Source organism: Cylas formicarius, unplaced genomic scaffold, assembly GCF_029955315.1.
Source record: "Cylas formicarius isolate icCylForm1 unplaced genomic scaffold, icCylForm1.1 PGA_scaffold_5__7_contigs__length_24384050, whole genome shotgun sequence".
In the NCBI taxonomy this organism is placed as follows: Eukaryota; Metazoa; Arthropoda; class Insecta; order Coleoptera; family Brentidae; genus Cylas; species Cylas formicarius.
The window spans coordinates 16,237,640-16,256,825 of record NW_026844341.1 but is presented as its reverse complement, the minus strand read 5'-3'; the positions used below and the strand labels follow the sequence as shown (position 1 = coordinate 16,256,825).

Genomic DNA, 19,186 nt, shown 5'->3' with positions numbered 1-19,186 from the left:
TTTACATCAAGCCCGGGTAGCTCAGTCGGTAGAGCATTGGACTTTTAATCCAAGGGTCCAGGGTTCAAGTCCCTGCTCGGGCGTAATATTTTTTGTCATAAATACTTGAGTTTCGGATTCGGTAAATCATCTGGTAATTTTAATTTATAATTTCGCGCCTTGATATTGAAGGCCTTTTTGTGTTAATAATATCACGCCGCAAGGCACGTCAAAACCATTCCCATATCACTGAAGGCGTAGCTGTTATCTTAAATGCCCTTGCGTTATCGTATCTTTGACCTCTCCGCGTGTTTTGTTGCAGTAACAAGCAGGTAGTCGTCTCTGGCTCGAGGTTGGAGTCTGTTGGGCCCGTTCGGCCCAAATTAAATCTGTGATATACTCTTTTCCCTTGGATCAAGATGAAGGCCGTTGAACGCGTGAATAGGGTGAGTTTTTACATTGTAAGAAACACCGCAAGGCAAAACTTAAAATTGCGTATTCGGGAGAATTTTGTCTGAGCTACCTGTCTGGTGACGTCATTCTTGTGCCATGGTGCTCACCTTCTAACGAAGAAACTTCAAAACGACACAATAGTCGTTCACGCACAGAATTTAGTTTTGCGGTGTTAGCATAGCCCACTACACTGACATAATACATAGACTTTAGCTTGTGAATGTGATTAGAATGCCGCAATGCAGAAAATTGTTAATGACGTCATCACTTGAACGGTGAAATACAAAACTTTAAGACAAGTCGCATTTTTTATTTAATTATTTCAAGGATTTAAGATGGGAGTCCGCGTAACTTGACGTTTAAACTACTGCGAGAACGTAGTCGTTTTATTGTAAACCCCCCTTTATTCAGCGAACACCTGGAACTATCGTGACCTTTGCTTGTCCTTCCTGGTCGGATCATTGTCAATTTTCGCCGATCGGTGACTGTCGTAGCCGGTCTGTAAGTCAGTTTATTATATAAATCGAATAAGTTTCGGTGCAATTTCCACTTTTCTCGTGCTAACTGTGATCTGATCTAAAAGGTACGCATTGTGGTTTTATTTTCATTTTGGCTAGTCGCGTCACGCCCGGGAAATTTCAGTAAAAATCGTCCTTGCCGCATCCTCCGACGGCTGACATTTTTGGCACGTGAATTGTTAACATAAAAGTGGACGGATCATTTTGAAATGCGAATTTTAGATAAATTATTCGCTTATCTTTTTATAAATAGTCTATTATCGAAGCATATTCGGAAAGATTGGGAAATATCGATTTTGATTGCCAAAGTTTTATGTGGGAGTAAATGGCAGGATTTTATCCGGTTTGAAACACATAGCGGATTGCTGCATCCTTTTAAGTTTTAAAAATATATGCAATAGTTATTTGACATCTCCGCTGGCAAAGTTAGAATATAAGCGTTCATATATCACATATATGGGTAATTTTGTCCAGTTTATGCTCAAAATCTTCATATAGTAATTAAATTTGAAAGGCCGGGTTTATATGTTAATGTATAATTATGTCTGCTTTGGGATTAATTGTGTCTCATTTTTGTATATGGTAACCGGACCACATCCTGTGAGATAAGATAGCGATACTAAAATTATAAACTGCGTGCCGCTTGAGTAGTTACTATAACTAGTTGGTCTTTTATCAGAAACGAAACATGCTAATGTTTTCAAACCTACCTGTGATGCTGCCGTCTAAAAATACCGCTTCCTCTATTTTTAAATCGCCGCTTGACCCCGACCCCACCCCAAAAGATTCGCCGCGGCAACCCGCGCTTCTATCTCGGGGCTTCATTTTAATCAGAATCTGAAACCCCAAAACTTTTCTATGCATTTCCCCCTTGCATTTGAAACCTTCAAGTTCCGTAAGTGCACGTTCAAATGGTGGGGGTTATTCTAGGCCGCGGTGGAAGGCGCTTATGCAAGCGGCTGACGCCCGAGACAATTAAAAACCACCTTCGTGGTATAGACGGAACCGATAGCGTGCCCCATCTCGTCAGAAACATGGTCTGGTCCACCGTCAACGATACCAATGTGCAGTCGCAGGTTTGGCCTGTGCTTTGGAATGATTTGCGTCCCTTCGATTTTTTTTTGCTCGTTTTTTTCGGTCAGCGCTTTATCCACCGATTAGTGGTCTGTTCCCATTCCACATTTATTCATCGGCACCATCATGTTTGCTGCGTGTTGTGCCGTATTAGCGTAGAAGTTCCTTTGTCTTAGTTTCTTTCGGTCAAACTTTTTTGCACGTCACGGCATTTCCACGCTCTTAAATCGCCTCCGATGTAAAACGACAATCTTATCGTCGGCTCGACATTTCCCAGATGACCTCCAACGTGCTGCCGTTCCAGCTGCAGGCCATGGAGGCGAAAAGCCACCTGGAGCACATGTGCGCCCTCGACATCGAGTCGAGAGCCTCGTACGTGCGACTGAGCGGCATCATATGCACCATCGGTGAGTATTCGCTTTTCCGTGCCCTGTAGCACGCGAGACCTGTCGGTCCCTTTGCCCAGGTCCCGCGTCCAGAGACCCCGCCATCCTCGAGAAAATGATGGAGGTGGGCATGAACGTGGCCAGGCTAAACTTCTCCCACGGGTCCCACGAGTACCACGCGGAAACGATCAAAAACATCCGCGCCGCCGTCGCCAATTACAGCAAGAAAATCGGTATGGTGTATCCGCTCGCGATCGCGCTCGACACCAAAGGGCCCGAGATCCGTACCGGCTTGCTTGAAGGGGGCGGCTCGGCCGAAATCGAACTGAAACGCGGCGACACCATTAAGCTGACCACCGACAAGGCGTACGCCGAGAAAGGCAACAAGGACGTCGTGTACGTCGACTATGACAACATCCAGAAAGTGGTCAAGCCGGGCAACAGAATATTCGTGGACGACGGTCTGATCTCGCTGGTGGTGGCCAACATTCAGGGCTCGTTCCTTACCTGCACCATCGAAAACGGAGGCATGCTCGGCAGCCGTAAGGGCGTCAACTTGCCCGGGGTGCCGGTCGACTTGCCCGCGGTCTCCGAGAAGGATAAGTCCGATCTGCAGTTCGGCGTCGACCAGGAGGTGGACATGATTTTCGCGTCGTTCATACGTAACGGCGCCGCCCTCACCGAAATCCGGTCGATCCTAGGCGACAAAGGCAAAAAAATCATGATCATCTCGAAAATCGAGAACCAGCAGGGCATGCAGAACCTGGACGAAATCATCGAGGCGTCTGACGGCATCATGGTGGCCCGCGGCGACCTCGGCATCGAAATCCCGACGGAGAAGGTGTTTTTGGCACAGAAGGCGATGATCGCGCGTTGCAACCGGCAAGGCAAGCCTGTCATCTGCGCGACGCAGATGCTCGAGTCGATGGTAGGTCGATTGGCGGGGGGCGTGGTCGGCTACTTGAAACCTGCCGGATTTGCAGGTTAAGAAACCGCGACCGACGAGGGCGGAAAGTTCCGACGTGGCGAATGCTATCCTCGACGGTGCCGACTGCGTCATGTTGTCCGGCGAGACGGCCAAGGGCGACTACCCGCTGGAATGCGTCGCCACCATGGCGAGTATCTCCAAGGAGGCGGAGGCCGCGATCTGGCAGAAGCAACTCTTCATCGATCTGTCGAGCATAGTGAGTCCGGACCTAGGGTGGCGGCGCCTTGGCTCTAGGTTTTCCTTTTGCAGACGTCCCCGCCGATGGACATAGCGCACACGACCGCCATCGCGGCCGTCGAAGCATCCTCTAAAAGCCTGGCCGCCGCCATAATCGTGATCACCACTTCTGGCCGATCCGCCCACCTGGTGTCGAAGTACAGGCCGCGTTGTCCGATCATCGCTGTCACCAGGAACGCGCAGACTGCCCGGCAGGCACACCTCTTCCGCGGCATATTGCCGCTCGTCTACGAAGGTAAGGCTTTTTTTCGCTGACGATCTTTGTGACCTAGAGAGTTTCTTTTCTCAGAGAGCCGGCTGGAGGACTGGTTAAAGGACGTCGACGCCCGAGTCAGCTTCGGCCTTAACTTCGGCAAGAGTAAGGGCTTCATCAAAGCCGGCGACCCGGTGATCGTGGTGACCGGATGGAAGCAGGGCTCCGGGTTCACCAACACCGTGCGCGTCGTGTACGTATCCGACGGCGAGCAGCGCGTCTGCGCCGCTTTCAACTAAAACGCGATGTGGCAACGCGGCGGCCGCGTTGTCGAATCGCGCGCGCTTCACTTTAGATTTTTGGTTAAATAAAATTTGCATGCATTGCGTTTTTTATTATTGTCTGGTGTGGGGTTACAAATTGGGCGGGGGAGAAACACCCTCTTTCCGCGGATCACTGACTGACTGACCGTTTCGTTTTTCAGCACCGTCGAATAGTGGCACAGCGCACCACGCCCACACTCTCAAACCGACGGTTAATTATTTATTTTAAAAAATAATTGTCGTGTATATAAGCCCTGCGGGCGTACGCCCCAGTTTAGTATTGTTGTGTTCCGTTTGTGGACAATAAAGATTACGCGCGTTCGCCCCAAAAACGGCGGCGTGTTTCATTTCCACCTCTCTCGTAACGGTACATTTGAACTACTTCCTTTCCTTCGTTCCCCAATTTCAATGAAAAAAGGTTAATCTATCCCAGAAGTAGGATTTGGAATCCTTGTGTTGTTTGCTTTAGTACAAAAAAACAGCAGTACTTTAGGAGGCTCAGCAGACCTGCTAGGAGAAAAATAAGTATGTGCTAACAATATTCCTCGATTAGCAAAAACCATTTGTCGACATTGATATAACGCTTCATAAATTACAGAGGTACTTAGGAATTATGTTGGAAGGATACAGAATTAAATAATAGAATAGAAAAGACAAGTAAGGTATACTTTGTATTGAGTAAGGGGCTCATAAATAAAAAGGAAATTAAAATGAAAGTTTAGAAAACAATTTACAGACCAAACCTTGGATATTGTCAGATAGGGACAAGCAGAGATTAAATACTTGGGGAGAGTGAAAGGCATAACCAGAAGGGACAAAATTAGAAATGCACATATAAGAGAAGAGTTAAAGGTGGAACCTGTAGAAGAATTCATAAAAAAGAAACAGCTTGGCTGGTGGGGCCATTTACAGAAATTGGGCAGCACTGTACCGGTTAAAAGAGTTTGGCAGAGTAAAATGCAGGGAAAACGGAAAAGAGGAAGACCCAGAGAAACGTGGGACAGCAGATAGGGAAAGATTTTGAAAAAGAGAGGAAGAACAAAGCTAAAAATTTGACACTAAATAGAAAAGACTGGAAACTTTTTGTGGATAGCTAAATAACATGTAGAAATATACATATATTCTACAAACTTCTACAAATATAGTCCAAAGATCGCAAACACTACACACAAATAAACAATTCAATTCAGGTATTACATCATCAAACAAAAAAAAACTGTGATGCCAACTTGCTCCTGAACAACTGAAAGAAATACACAATTCTATTTACAATACTTCTGGATTCCTCCCAAACTTGCTAACTGTTAGCTTCTTCAGAGGTTAACTAAAACGTTAACAAGTTCAACTAGGAGCTGCTTAGACTGACCAGAAGGGAGTGTAGAGCACTAACAGGGGCCTACACAGGACATTGCAGGCTTAGGAGGCATCTTTGCTTGCTAGGCATTGCAGACGACCCGGAGTGTAGGTGGTGCATAGAAGGGGAGGAGACCCCGTATCATCTGCTCACTGAGTGCCCTGCCTTGACATGGGCAAGCTTGGGAGTCTTCGGAACGGCCCTGATCGATCCGGACTCAGTGCACGGTATTGGGCTAAAGGAATTGCTCTATAGGAGGGGCGGCATTCTGGACGCCCTCTAGAACGGCCTGGGGGCACAACGGGCCCATCTGGTGGCCTAAGTGCTTGGACGACCCCCTTTAATACCAATACCAAGTTCAACTAAACAACAACCAAAGGAAGAATACAGAAGTATTGTAAATAGTATTACAGTGGCCTGTAGAAGTTTCTTTGAAAAATTAAGTACCAAATTATATATACTTAATCATGACAAATAAGCTTGAATGAGACATACATGTGAACGAAATCATAAAAAATATGCTGCGTGTATTGACAGTTCAAACAAAAAAGTCGAGATTTTTACTTTGTAATATAAGGTATTTAATTCCATGCAGGGGAAGTCTTCCCATCTGTCTGCAAAACAAATTACAGAGAGAAATTACGTAAACAAAAAGTAACTGGGATATAAAACAAGTGAAATAAATACATAGGTATACTAAAGTGATTTTAGAAATAATTTTTCAAAAACTCTAAAAGTACAAAGATCACCATTATATAGTGATTGGTGAAGCAAAAACAATAAAATTAAATTAAAAGTACCTTTGCAATGACTACTTTCTACTTAAACTTAAAACGTTTTACATAAAACACCAAGCGTATTGTATAATTGCTGATTGTAATCTAAGGGTCCGGTACCAATTTTTAACACTGTTTTGGAATCAGTTATAAATAAATAAGTAAAAAACGTTATTATTGCTTTGAAAAATATTTCGTTTGTCATCATTGGCGATTTAATGATTTTATGGATTCATTCGAGTTGTAAACCTTATAGGAAAAGCAATACACTCGTGCAATATATTTGCAACTTTAACAAGCTCTAATTTAAACCTACGCACAATTAATTAGGTTCCCGATTTTCGAAATAACTTTATGACTTTCTTTCTTATAACTGCTTATAGCATTTATTGCATTATTTTTAGAGACAGAATATTAATAGTGAGATGCAATAATTTAAAATTATTTTTATAAAATCCATCTTCATTGTGTTTAAAATGACTTTATTCTGATAGATGTCGCAAATACGGACTAGATATAGAAAATTTTGTTCTGTCACAGTTTACGTTTTGTGATGTTACGTAGCGTCCACAACTTTTAGAATTTTATGTCAAACGTAACCAGAACCACTGTGCTCCTCGGTTAAATGAACGAAGTTGAGTGGCCCCCTATGACAAACTTTTTTATAATGAAGTAATCTCCTCCAAACTTCCAGGCTATTTTATCAAAAAATAAAATTTAGACGTGATGGCTATAATAGGGATTTAAGACATGTGCAACAAATACCACCGCTCTCGCATAGAACGGCACTATTGGACAGATCATTGAGTTCGTAGTTCTACTTTAAACTAGGTTAAGGGTAGCTTTGGATTGTATATATAAGATTTGTCTAACCCCTTTTGTGGTGTTTTTCTCTTTTGTTTTCAAATAATTGTTTTTTTTTAAGTCTCCCTGCGTATCCCGCTTAAGATTTGGAAAATAAGTTAGCAAACTACAAGATTTTTGCGCAGCTTTCCACAAACCATACACCATAAAGATCGTAAGAAAGCGTGTTATGTTTATCTGTTACCTTTGGAAGCTTTAATGGGCGGATGAAATAAAACACGCGTTCGTAGGGCCAGACATTTTAATATAAACGTAGAACGATAAACTTTTTTCGTGTAAAAACGGAACAGATTGATAGGTATAGTCACTTAGCGCTAGAAGGTCATAACGAAGCACAAATACAGAAATACAAAAATGGTGTGCCTCGCTAGTCACCGGTCGATGAAGCGATGACACAGTTGCAAAATGAAAACTTAACCGACTTTAACTTTTATATAAATATGTACAAAATGGAAGGGACGAGGAGGAGGGGCGACTCTAATCGAACCTGATGGAATTGACCGACGTGTCGATGGTACCGCCGCGGTACGCTCCGCGCTTCTTCTTCGTTTTTTCGTGCCTGAACGATTTGCCCCGCGTGTGTTTCAGGTCGTGGTTCGCCTTCTCGCCCCACGAGCCCCTCGCGTTAAACTGAAACAAGTGGACCCCCTATTAGTGACGCCCCACACCTAAAACCCAAGTCGCGTTGCACCCCTTCCTCACTACTTACGTGACGGTGAGCCCCCTACTCGTCGAACTTAATTTTCTTATTCACGAGCGCCTGGTGCTGTTGAATGAACCCGCCGCTACGATCTCCACCCCTGCCGCCCCTAAATCCGCCTCCCCGATCTCCACCCCTGCCGCCTCTAAACCCCCCACCCCGGTCTCCCCCTCGACCGCCCCTAAACCCGCCGCCTCGACCGCCCCTGAACCCGCCGCCCCTGTCGCCACCTCGACCGCCTCTAAACCCGCCCCGGTCGCCGAACGACTTTCTAAACCCGCCCCGGTCACCCCCAAAACCGCCCCTATCGTTCCGGTTGCCGAACGAGTGTCTGTCGTTGTTGCCCCGGAAACCGCCACCGCGGCCGCCGCCTCTGCCGCGGAACGAACCATCCTTGGTGGGATAAAAAAAACAAAATGGGTCAGTACAACGGGCGGGCAAACCATCAACCACCCCGCGATGGGAGGTGGCAGGCAACGTGCAAACTCAACTACAGACGGCACTTTTTTCCAATTTTTTCGAGGTTAAAGGAGTGTGCTCGCCCGCCGCACCGAACCCTCCTGTTGAGATTGCACATTACCTTGGCCTCGAAGGAGTTGTCTTTCAGTCGGGGGTCGATGCGGACCTCGTCGTCCCTGACGCGACGGAAAGGCGACCTCCTCGCCTAAAACGACACACAGAGGTCATTTATCATAATTTGAGCAGTAATAAATACAAAAATACAGAGACTACAATTGCACTGCAGAGACGGAAACTATCTGTACGCAGTCTGCAATAAAAAAATTAATAAGAAGAAATATAAAAAAAAATATTTACCAACTTAACCCAATAAAAGTCGCAAGCTTCGCAACTTACAGTTCATATATTCATTTATTTTGCCCATGTTTCTCCATTTTTTAAAGTTATATCCAAGGTAGTCCAACAGACAAAAATAAATAAAGAAGTTCATATAAACTTAGATTCTAAAATGCTGCGATATCAAGGTGACGAGATATTGAGGAAAAGATCATTTTTCCCTATTTTTATTACCTTGATTTAATTTGCAAACCTCAGATAATAGGTGTACACCACAAACAAAAAATTCTAGAATACGATTCGTTTTACCGAAGAAAACTGAAGAGGAAGCATTTTTTTTTGTTTTCACTTATTTTTATCTTTTATATGAAAGCCGCTCAATATTGCTTTGGGCACATTTTTGTGGTTCTTACTTGTGCTATTGCAAAATATTTATTTATAATAAACACTATCACTGTTAGGAGATTACTGCTTGGGAGAACTTTACTAAATTTTAGTAGTTACATAATCACCTTGTTTGATTTCAAACTTCTTTGGAATGCTATTTGCATTTGGTAATAGTACATTTACGCTTAACCAATGATTGATTTTTTCCATCAGCAATTGTAGTGTCTTTTATAATTTATGCCAAGATTTGTAGCGAAATATTAGTAGCGTAATCTGCAAATACAATTATGACACCTTCCCTTTCTTGAATGTCAAAAGTTTGCTGAAGTGATAGGTTATGTTATTATTTAGTATTAGTACTACCATTATTATTAGTATTATTAGTATAAAGTATATTAAGTGAATAATCGGCATAAATATTTTTAAATGTTAGAAGAAAAAATATATTTTAAAATTTGTTTTTGTTTTGGTTCTATTTAAATCAAAAATAAAATATATTTCTAATGTAACAAAACGTATCTACAAAAAAACAACAACAAACAAAATTATATTCTGTTGTCCGGTTATGGATAAGAATTTTTGGGAATCACTATTTTTTTGATGTTGTGCTGGTATACTTTAATTACTAATTTGTAATAAGCGAAAATATAAACGAAAATGACAAAAAATTGACGCATTTTGTTTTCTATATATACTCATATTTTTTTAAATAACTGTGTGTTAAATATTAAAGCCTGCCTTGCTCTCAATCGAAAAAACTAAAGGCTAAGTTGTCAATAATTGTTTAATAAGATGTCAAATGTTTTCTTTAATTTTACCGCATAAAATAATTTATTTTGAAACAGAATTTTTTAATTTGTTAATTCTCAAAATAAATAAATAAAAGCACCTCTGTGCGACACCATTAGGATACACTTATACAGGGTGGTTCAAATTCGATGCGCCTCTACGGCTTTAAGCATTTGCAGTATAGTTAGCCCAAAACTAATATGTATGTTAATGGCTCGATTCTCTAGAGAAGTGGAAGAAGAAGTGGAAAACTAAAAACCGCATCATGATATGTCAAAGTATTTCCGAGCTACAGGGTGATTCTTAAAAATATGCGTTTCTAAAATCTCTCTATATTTTTTTATTTGTAAAGAACATTTTTTGAAGATTTTTTAAAGCCAAATCTACCTGTTTTTGGACTAACTATGCTGCAAATGCTCAAAGCCATAGAGGTCCTTCGAATTTGGACCACCCTGTACAAATCCTCAAAAATGATACCTTATTATCTTTGCCGAAGCTGTTGTTCTGAGCTCCCTCTTTCACGAAGTTGTTGTAGCTGTCGTTTTTTTTTGCGTCCAATCCATTGGCGTCGGCGCTCTTCGCTTTTTTGATTTTCGGCGTCTCCTCCTCCTCCTCCTCCTCTGAAGACTCCTCCTCGTTAGAAGACTTCTTATTGGCCGCAACCTGAAACGTCCGTCTTGCCATTAAATCCTGCCCCCCACTTTGGACCCCTAAACGAACCTTTTTCGCGGCGGGCGTCGACACCGCTATGGGCTTCTGATTCTCCTCATAGCTGCTTTCTTCAGACGACCCATCCGAGTCTTCTTTCTTGACGGTCTTTTTAGGAATTGGGGTTTGTTTGTTCGCCACTTTCTTTGGCTCGTCACTGGACTCTTCCGACGAGCTATCTTCTTTTTTCACAGATTTCTTGGCGGGCGTCTGAGTCTTGATGGCTGGTTTCTGAGGCTCCTCATCGCTGGAATCATCTGAAGAGCTTTCTTCCTGTTTCGCGGGTTTCTTGGCCGGAGTCTGCGCCTTAGCTGGCGGTTTCTTAGGCTTGACGGCCGGATTCTGGGTCTCTTCTTTGTCGCTCGACTCTTCAGAAGAGCTCTCCTCCTTTTTTACGGGTTTCTTAGCTGGCGTCTGCGTCTTGGGCACCGCTTTTTTTGGCTCCTCGTCGCTTGAATCTTCCGACGAGCTTTCTTCTTTTTTCGCGAGTTTCTTGGCCGGCGTTTGCGCCTTTGGGGCCACTTTCCGGGGCTCCTCCTCACTGGAATCTTCAGATGAACTTTCTGCTTTTTTGGCGACAGGTTTAGCCGGCGTCTGGACCTTGAGCGCTGGTTTAATAGGCTTGGTTGCCGGTCTCTGGGGCTCCTCGTTGCTTGAATCTTCCGAAGAGCTTTCGTCCTTTTTTGCAGACTTCTTTGTTGGAATTGTAGCTTTGATGGTCACTTTCTGAGGCTCCTCTTCGTCGCTGGACTCTTCCGATGAGCTTTCTTCTTTTTTCACGGTTTTCTTGGCAGGCGTCTGCACCTTGGCGGGAGGTTTCGCAGTCATCACAGCGGGCGTCTTGACCTCCTCCTCAGAACTCGCTTCCGAGCTACTCTCCGCCACTTGTTTTAACGCCTTGGCCGTCGTCGTCGGGCGAGCCGTCTTTTTTGGCTGCTCCGCCTCACTGTCCTCGGAACTATCTTCCGAACTACTATCTTTTTTGCTTGTCGTGTTCGTGGCCGCTTTGACAGGAGCCGATTTCTTGGGCGGGGCAACAGCGACCCCCTTTTTCACTGGCGACTCGTCTTCATCCGAACTGTCATCTGAGCTTTCCGCCGCTTTTTTCAACGGCGCTTTGCCCTTGGCCGGCGGGAGCGGCTTTTTTACGGCAGCCTTTTCGTCGTCCGAACTATCTTCCTCCGAACTGCTCGCTGCCCCTTTCGGGGGAGCCACATTCGATTTGCCATTTAAAGCCTGCAGCATTTAGAAAAAAAAATATTTATATACATATATATTACAGGCCGACACATTTTACTCTAGAAAAATACAACGCACAGAAAAATCTGCACCTGCCAAATGTACATAAAAAACAGCTGAAAACACTGTTAAGTAATGTTAATTAGATATTAGAGCAAAGATGTTTTTTTGCGAAAAGTAGGTAAGGAATAAGCAGTTTTTTGCTGCTCGCCGACTAACCGGTTTCTTCGCGGGTGGTGCTTTTTCCTCCTCCGACGACTCCTCCGAGCTGCTTTCCTGTTTCCGTTTCACCGCCGGTGCGGGTTTAACATTCTGAACCGACTTCGCAGACGCCTCCTCTTCGGACGATTCCTAAACAGATCACCTCAACACCAAGGAATTCAAGGTATAACGAAACTCACCTCCGAACTCGACTCTTGCGCTAGCAGTTGCTTGATTTTGGCCGCTGCATTTTTGTTGACCTTCAAGTAATGACTGAACACTTCCTGAAGAGACGGAGCCCCTGGTTTTACCGATGGCTGAAACATAAAACGCACGTGGATGTTCGCTTGCTGTCGGGTATTTCAGCGATAATGAAATTAACAGAAATTAAGACGTCTCGCGCTGAGCGTACTCACCACTTTAAGCAACTTGCGGTAACTTTCCGCCAATTGCTTATTTTCGCTAGATATGTGATTATAAATTAGCGTCCGGAGAAACGCTACATGCTCGGCCATTTTTAAGACTGAAAGAGAGGTTAAATAAAACACGCACGTACGAACCACGCCGCAGACGAACACAGAAACGATATTGGTAAACGTTAGCTGGTGCCGGAGCATAGATAAAAATCGCCGAGAAATTGACGTGAAGCGACCCTCACACGTCAACCTGCGGACGTTTTCCGAACCCGACTGACATTTCGCTCGCGTGCCTGTCAGTTTTCCCATAATTTTTCACGTTGCACACGTTAGTGTTCCGAGTACGCGACCAGAGTGATGGATGTAAAATGCACGAGCGTTGCGTTTGTTGCCGTCACGTTGGCGTGATACGACGTGAAATGTTTCAAAAGCCGCTGTGGGCACAATGGGCGGCTGTATAGGACTGGGCAGGAACCGATCGGCGGTCGTAGAAAATTCCTCCGGCTCTTTATCCAGGACGATATCGGGTAAGAGCGCTTTTAACCTTGGCGGACGCCCAGATTTCGCGTTTATTACCTTCGTTTCTGCTTGTCCGGAACGCGTGTTCAATTTGATAACGACAAATTGCGACTGTGTGTGCGCTTGTCCAGGCAACCAGCACAACAAAACGTACAGGTTAGCTCACGAGACGATCAGATGGAAGTCGGACGTGCCGCTCACGGAGGGCCAGCTGCGCAGCAAGCGAGATGAGTTCTGGGACACGGCCCCCGCGTTCGAGGGGCGCAAGGAGATATGGGACGCGCTGCGGGCGGCGGCCGTGGCAGCGGAGGCCCGGGACTACGACCTCGCCCAGGCCATACTGGACGGAGCCGGGGTAGGGAGCTCTAATATAGCCGCCTGCAATGTCGTATACGTGTCCCATGGTTCCAGGTGTTCGTGCCCAACGGTTACATCACGGACTGCTACGATCAGCTCGGCGAACGTTATCAAGTGCCGATTTACTGCCTGTCGTATCCGATCAACATAGTGAAAGAAGATAACGGTAGGGATTCGCCCGCGGAGTGCTCGGAGCCGGTGGAAGGCGGCGCAGAAACCGTGCTCAAGTTGCGGCTGAGCAATTCGTTTTCGGACGTTAAAATGACGGTTTACTCGCGGGACACGATCGGCGTGTGCAAGAAAAAGTTACAGGTGAGTGACGTCATTTGTTTATCCCCGTCCCAAGGAAACGGTTGCGATTATGCCGGTTACAACCGATGAAATATTAAACGACGGCAACGTCGGTTGAATACAAACTACCTATTTTCCTGCCGGCCCGATGTTCAATAATGCATCCCATTAGGAAATTGACAGGTCAAATTGATTGGATTTAGGTTTGTTTGTTTCTCATAATATAAGGGAGGAAAGGTCAAATAACACTATTAATTATGCATAGATAATATTTGGGAATTTATACCTTCATGTTTTTGTTATGCGATGGGTCAGGGTTTTTTGTTTTGGTTTATTTATTTATTTGTTTATCCAGGGCATAGGCCAATTGCAAAATGCTAAACTTGCAATTCAAAGCAGGCATAGTGTATTTTTTACTAATAAATTTGGAAAACGTTGGAATTTGGAAATTTGTTATCTCATAGATAAATTGTGAAAAAACCGGGTCAATAGCAGGGCCGTTCTGGTTGACCAATTAAAAAGGACCATCATCCCTATATCGAAAAGTAATTATGTGAAAAAACATATTACTAAAGCGTCCAAAAATTTTGGTCGACCAGCGCACGCGGGATTTTTAAAATTTCCTTTTTAACCTATATTATCCCAAGCATAAAAAAATACTTTTTTGCTCTAAAATTATTTATTTTGTTGCACTTAAGAATACATCATGTGTGTCAAAAAAAAAAACTCGAAACATTCAAAAAAATACTGGTGCGTAAAAGAACCTTTGGGAAAAAACATTAAATAATGTTTTGGGGTACATAAGATGTAACATATAATTTATACATAGATATACAAAAGAAAGTTCAAATTTGACAGAAAACAACCAAAAGTAGATTGTTTCCCAAATAGAACCTGATTTGATACAAAAAAACGCATAATATTTTATAGTGCGTGAACTCCCGGTTTCATTTTTGGTGATATTTTACAAAGCATGAAGTGTGTAAATGCACATTACACTCATTACAAACGTAAAAAATGCAAAAAGATTATACATTTCCTTCGGACTTTATTAGCATGAACAATCATGAGGTGACCTTGATTATCATAACGCACTTCATCTATGGCAGATGCAAGTGCAGTAATTGTTTTATCAGTTTTTAAAAGTCACAACGCAATGTAAGATTTAAAATCGAATGAATCACTTTGTCAACAAAAAACATAAAAAATATTTCAAGCGTTGTTTTTCTCGAAAGCCTATTTTTTAGTTTCTCACATAATCTAAATTCATCGGATATAGGTGTGTGAGTGTACTCAATCTGACCTTTCTTCCATTTGACAGTAGAAGCAAGCCTGTCGTTTGCAGAAAGCATACGTCTTCTTTTGAATTCCAGGGTTTCATTTGATGAGTCCCATTCAGGTTCAGTAGTTGATAAATTGCAGGACTGTTGAAGGACAGCTGTATCATTCGGTGTATGTAACTCGAATGTTCCAACTATATCATTTGGTCCCCCAAACTCTTGTAGATTTATGTTATCGTTCATATCTTCGTCGTCAGTCAAGGTATCCACGTCGGGTGGAATATAGACCGCATCCATATGTTCTGTAAATATTTACAAGGAATGGAATGCTACATTACATAAGAATACGTAAATCCAAATAATACTTACGACTTTCATTGTTATTGTTCTCATCCATCACGATCTCCTCCATAGCCGCCTCTAATTCCTTTTGAGTTAAATACCTCGGAACTGCTATATTTTACGAACTGTAACGTGCATTGCACAAGGCACAAACTAATACTAAAGAACACGCTAATTGTTGGATGTTTATTCTACATGCGCTGACTTGTCTCGACTTGCAATAACAAAGTTTTGTTTCACAGATAAAACCAGTGATGCATTCACTCACCAGTAAATATTTTCAAAAAATAAAGCATAATCAATATAGTATTTCCAATGTATGTTTTCTGCGATGTAGTTTACATGCTATAGACTTAACAAAAATGGCAATACAAATCCAAAATATTTTTTTTTACTATTTTGGATTTACTTGAAAATGTGATGGAAATTTATGTACCGCTTTTGTTAACTTTTGAAGTCATATATAAATTAGCGATTTCTACGGTTTTATGTCTTTTAGTAGTGATAATAATAAAATTTCTAAATGGATGTTCAAATATATTTCCTGGATGTGACAAAAAAAATCATAGAAATGGTGGTGCATTAACGCACCACTGCGACAAAATGGGTTAACCAATGACAACCAACATTGCCGCTGACAGATCGCCGGTAAGTTTGGATGCGGCATTTTTGACGCAAAATAAGCTTCCTCCTTCTCAAATATTCTGGAAAAACGGATTACGTGTGTGGAAATTGCTATTTAGAAAGAAAGTGTCGTAAAGTGCAACTTCTACTGTGGTAGGGTCACTATATTGTCTAATAGCTTATGGTTCGCACATTTTCGGAAATAAATGTCAATAACTGAACAGATTGTTGAAGGCATTTTATCAAACTTGGTGTTGTTAAAAATAGCTCTTCGCTTTTAATGCTTCCCTGAGCAAATTGACTTTGATTGTTTTATCGCTGCCAGGGGGCGTTTTGCAACATCCCTACAGACAAAGTTTATTTTTTCGAAAAAATTATATTCGACGATATTACTTTTATTGCAACAACTAAAAATAATCAAATCAATATCTTGTTCCTACCCCATAATATCAGCAAAAGAAATAAAAACAAAATAATGCCAACAAAGTACACTATAAGTAGTTGCAATATGATTGACACTTAATCACCATCATTACAATTTTTGCCTTCTTTGCTTTGAATTTTAAAAATGTTGAATTTTGTGTTCAATCATTTTCAGTTTTTGTATTTTATATATGTATATATGTTTTGCTAAAACGAATTAAAACTAGGCTTAATAATGGCAGGTTATTTTGATTCATGAATGCGATTACGCCCCCTGGCGGCCATTCTACAAACTTAAACATATTTTCCAGCATATTCTCTTGGCCGCCTTAGTTATAAGTCTTGTCACTCCAACTCGTTACGTGAATTGCTTGCAGAGCCTCCTTTTTATCGGTCACCCGGAGGTTTGGAGGTTTACGCAATTTCAACTTTAAAGATAAGAAAATGTTGGGAGGAATTGAAAAATTGAAAAACCCAAATTTAGAGAGTTGGTCGGGGCTCGTTTTTTGAACAAGACGTAGAACTTAATTTTTCAAAGAAACTTCCACAGGCTACTGTAAGGTTTTTACAAAACTTCTGGATTCCTCCTGCGTCGGTTTTTGCTTAGTCGAAATTACTAACGTTTCGCCAATCATCCTGTTGGCTTCTTCAGAGCTTGACTGAAACTGAGGAATCCAGAAGTTTTGTAAAAAGCAAGACGTAGAACTTTTTGTCGGGGCGTCGTAACACGAAGGCGTCGTTTCCAGAGCCAAGAGGGTATAGAGGCATCACGGCAAAGATGGTTCTTCGGCGGCAAGCTGCTCGGTGACAAACTGCACGTCGAGGAAGCGAAGATCCCCACCGGTTACGTCGTCCAGGTGATCGTCAACGTCGAAAACTCACCGGGACCCGCCAAAAGGGCGTTATGATGGGGAACTTATCGTGCGTCTAGGTGAGCCTTGTCGTCTGGAGGGGGGGAATAAGGGACAGTATCGATTGGTTCGCCGATGGGTCGGGGGCGGGGGGACGATCACGAATTATCGATTTTAATTAGGCAAAGTGTGTGTTAATGTGTTTTATTGTATTTATTTATTGATATTATAAATTGGCAAAGAGTTATTTACATGAAACCAAACAAAGCTCAGTACAATATCGCCACATGTATCTCACAATAAGTGGTACCTAAATGCAAGAAGCATTTGTATATTAATGAAATTTTAACAAAAAAATATAATATTCTATTTTATATAATTTCATTACATAGTATGTACAATAGTGCGTAAATAATACTCATACACCATGGTCATTCAAATAGCACATTTCAGGCATTTTTTCGATTTAATACAGGGTTTTCAAATTATAGGCAAAAATCTAAAAGACCTAGAAAATTGTTCTTTCACAGAGTAAATTATTAGCCGCAAATCAAAAATCGCAAAAAATATGGCTAATTTGTTCAAACAGTGTCACAGGCCGCATTTTTGTATTTGCGGTTTTCGTCTATCACATAAGCTGCTCGGGATATTTGAAAGAAATCCATATTGAAATCGTTATTTCGGTGGCTGTCAAGACGCGATGACGTCATTGATTATTATGGCGCACTGTATGGTTTCAGAAAAAACTTATTTTCTGGAAAACCAGTTACTATTTTCAAAAAAATCTTAAACCAAGAAACGTGGAAGATCCAGGGCGATAACTTCTACTTCGAACATTGTTTCAATCATATACAGGGTGTGTCGTTTATGGGCAAAAAATCTAAAGGATCCTAAAAAATTCCGTTTTTGTGGGTTAATTATTGGCGATAAATGAATAATGATAATTTTATTTGAACAGTATCGTACACTGCGTCGAGAGAGAGTTTCAGGTTTCGTGAATTATACAGGGCGCGAGGTATTTGAAAAAATATCATTCGACAAATTTTAATATTTACCGATGTTGGCTGTAACTTTGAAGTTCGACGAGATGTGAAGGACATTTTATACAGGATGCATGCGCAATTAAATTACATCGATTTTGCGAAAGTTCCATAATGGTCCGCAAGAGCATGATAGAAAAACAATGCGTCCCTCTTTGACAAGAAACCGCGAAGCGGCTTCTCTTTTAAATAAAAAGCTGCTCCGCGCTACAGCAATCTTGTTATTTGTGTAGCCATTTACTTTCACAATCTGATACCTATCTCCTAGATAATTTAATGTACACATTTTTTTTTTGTAATGGTTTTTATTTTTCATGCGTGCTTTTTTGCAGGTCGTCTCGTCGTCGGGTTGTGAGGCCGCGGGGTTTCGCACGCCGCTCCGCACCCTTTTGGACCATATCTCTTAGGATAAGTTTAATGATAAAAATAACGATTACTATAAAAAAGAATACCACTGAACAATAAAAAGTATCGCTTAATTTTAGGAGAACGATAATCAAATTGCGGCTTCTTTTGAGAGATAGAGAGGGCGCGTCAATTTCAAAAAAACACAAAAAAAGAACGCACAGTTTGGATTTTCCCAAGAGTTTCTACACCGTCGGGTTTTCGCGTGAAACGACACCGTTGTGATATACATTTTCCTCTAGGTGGATTTCAGGCACTCTGTCGATAATTTTACGACCTTGCAAGCATTTTTTTTCTCAATTCAATTGACGACATTCCAGCAATAATGATGCACCCGATTGATTTTTCTTTTTTCCTATGAAATAACGATCAACTACAAAATTAGGTTATAGTTTGCAAATGTGAGGTGGGTTGGGAGGGGGGAAAGAGTACCTGAATATATCGCGGTAGGGTCAATTTAATTACTCGACTGATTATCTGCCTCACTGATATTATATTATCGACTTCATCCGATTAACGGGGGGCGGGGAAGGAGTAATACTCGAAAATAACGCGCGTGCGCGGGCATCTCAGGGCACTCGAAGCGTAACGCCCCCTTTGTCGGTAGCGATCGAGGTTAATAAGTACGCGCGAAAGTATCGTTTGCAATATTATATTATACATATATATATATC

The 19,186-nt window shown here is 42.2% G+C and overlaps 3 protein-coding genes and 1 non-coding gene across 7 annotated transcripts; 3 read left to right on the top strand and 1 right to left on the bottom strand.

Moving 5' to 3' along the window:
• The first annotated feature begins 10 nt into the window (after positions 1–10).
• Trnak-uuu (transfer RNA lysine (anticodon UUU)) lies at positions 11–83 on the top strand. Its single transcript has one exon. It is a non-coding gene; the product is annotated as a tRNA-Lys (tRNA).
• A 199-nt stretch (positions 84–282) lies between these two features.
• Positions 283–4,496, top strand: LOC132701697 (pyruvate kinase-like). Of its 3 annotated transcripts, XM_060669816.1 has the most exons (8): positions 869–1,015; positions 1,881–2,026; positions 2,302–2,431; positions 2,491–3,338; positions 3,394–3,594; positions 3,648–3,870; positions 3,925–4,081; positions 4,313–4,496. In XM_060669816.1, the coding sequence occupies exons 2-8, from the start codon at positions 1,985–1,987 to the stop codon at positions 4,323–4,325; spliced, it is 1,614 nt and encodes a 537-aa protein (XP_060525799.1). In that variant the 5' UTR covers positions 869–1,015; positions 1,881–1,984; the 3' UTR covers positions 4,326–4,496. The 3 variants fall into 3 exon arrangements, with proteins under 3 accessions (XP_060525800.1, XP_060525801.1, XP_060525799.1); XM_060669817.1 differs by lacking the exons at positions 869–1,015; positions 1,881–2,026 and adding an exon at positions 283–425; XM_060669818.1 differs by lacking the exon at positions 1,881–2,026 and having other exon boundaries at positions 867–1,015.
• Positions 4,497–7,374: 2,878 nt separating this feature from the next.
• On the bottom strand, positions 7,375–12,689 carry LOC132702434 (nucleolar protein dao-5). Of its 2 annotated transcripts, none has more exons than XM_060671030.1 (7): positions 12,381–12,689; positions 12,165–12,281; positions 11,983–12,114; positions 10,537–11,760; positions 10,294–10,479; positions 8,426–8,509; positions 7,375–7,775 (listed from the first exon to the last, which is right to left on the bottom strand). In XM_060671030.1, the coding sequence occupies exons 1-7, from the start codon at positions 12,687–12,689 to the stop codon at positions 7,623–7,625; spliced, it is 2,205 nt and encodes a 734-aa protein (XP_060527013.1). In that variant the 3' UTR covers positions 7,375–7,622. The 2 variants fall into 2 exon arrangements, with proteins under 2 accessions (XP_060527013.1, XP_060527012.1); XM_060671029.1 differs by lacking the exon at positions 8,426–8,509 and adding an exon at positions 7,855–8,238 and having other exon boundaries at positions 7,635–7,775.
• A 77-nt stretch (positions 12,690–12,766) lies between these two features.
• Positions 12,767–18,579, top strand: LOC132702438 (ubiquitin domain-containing protein 1). Its single transcript, XM_060671035.1, has 5 exons — positions 12,767–12,907; positions 13,031–13,254; positions 13,311–13,568; positions 16,963–17,147; positions 18,440–18,579. The coding sequence occupies exons 1-4, from the start codon at positions 12,826–12,828 to the stop codon at positions 17,122–17,124; spliced, it is 726 nt and encodes a 241-aa protein (XP_060527018.1). The 5' UTR covers positions 12,767–12,825; the 3' UTR covers positions 17,125–17,147; positions 18,440–18,579.
• The last annotated feature ends 607 nt before the right edge of the window (positions 18,580–19,186 follow it).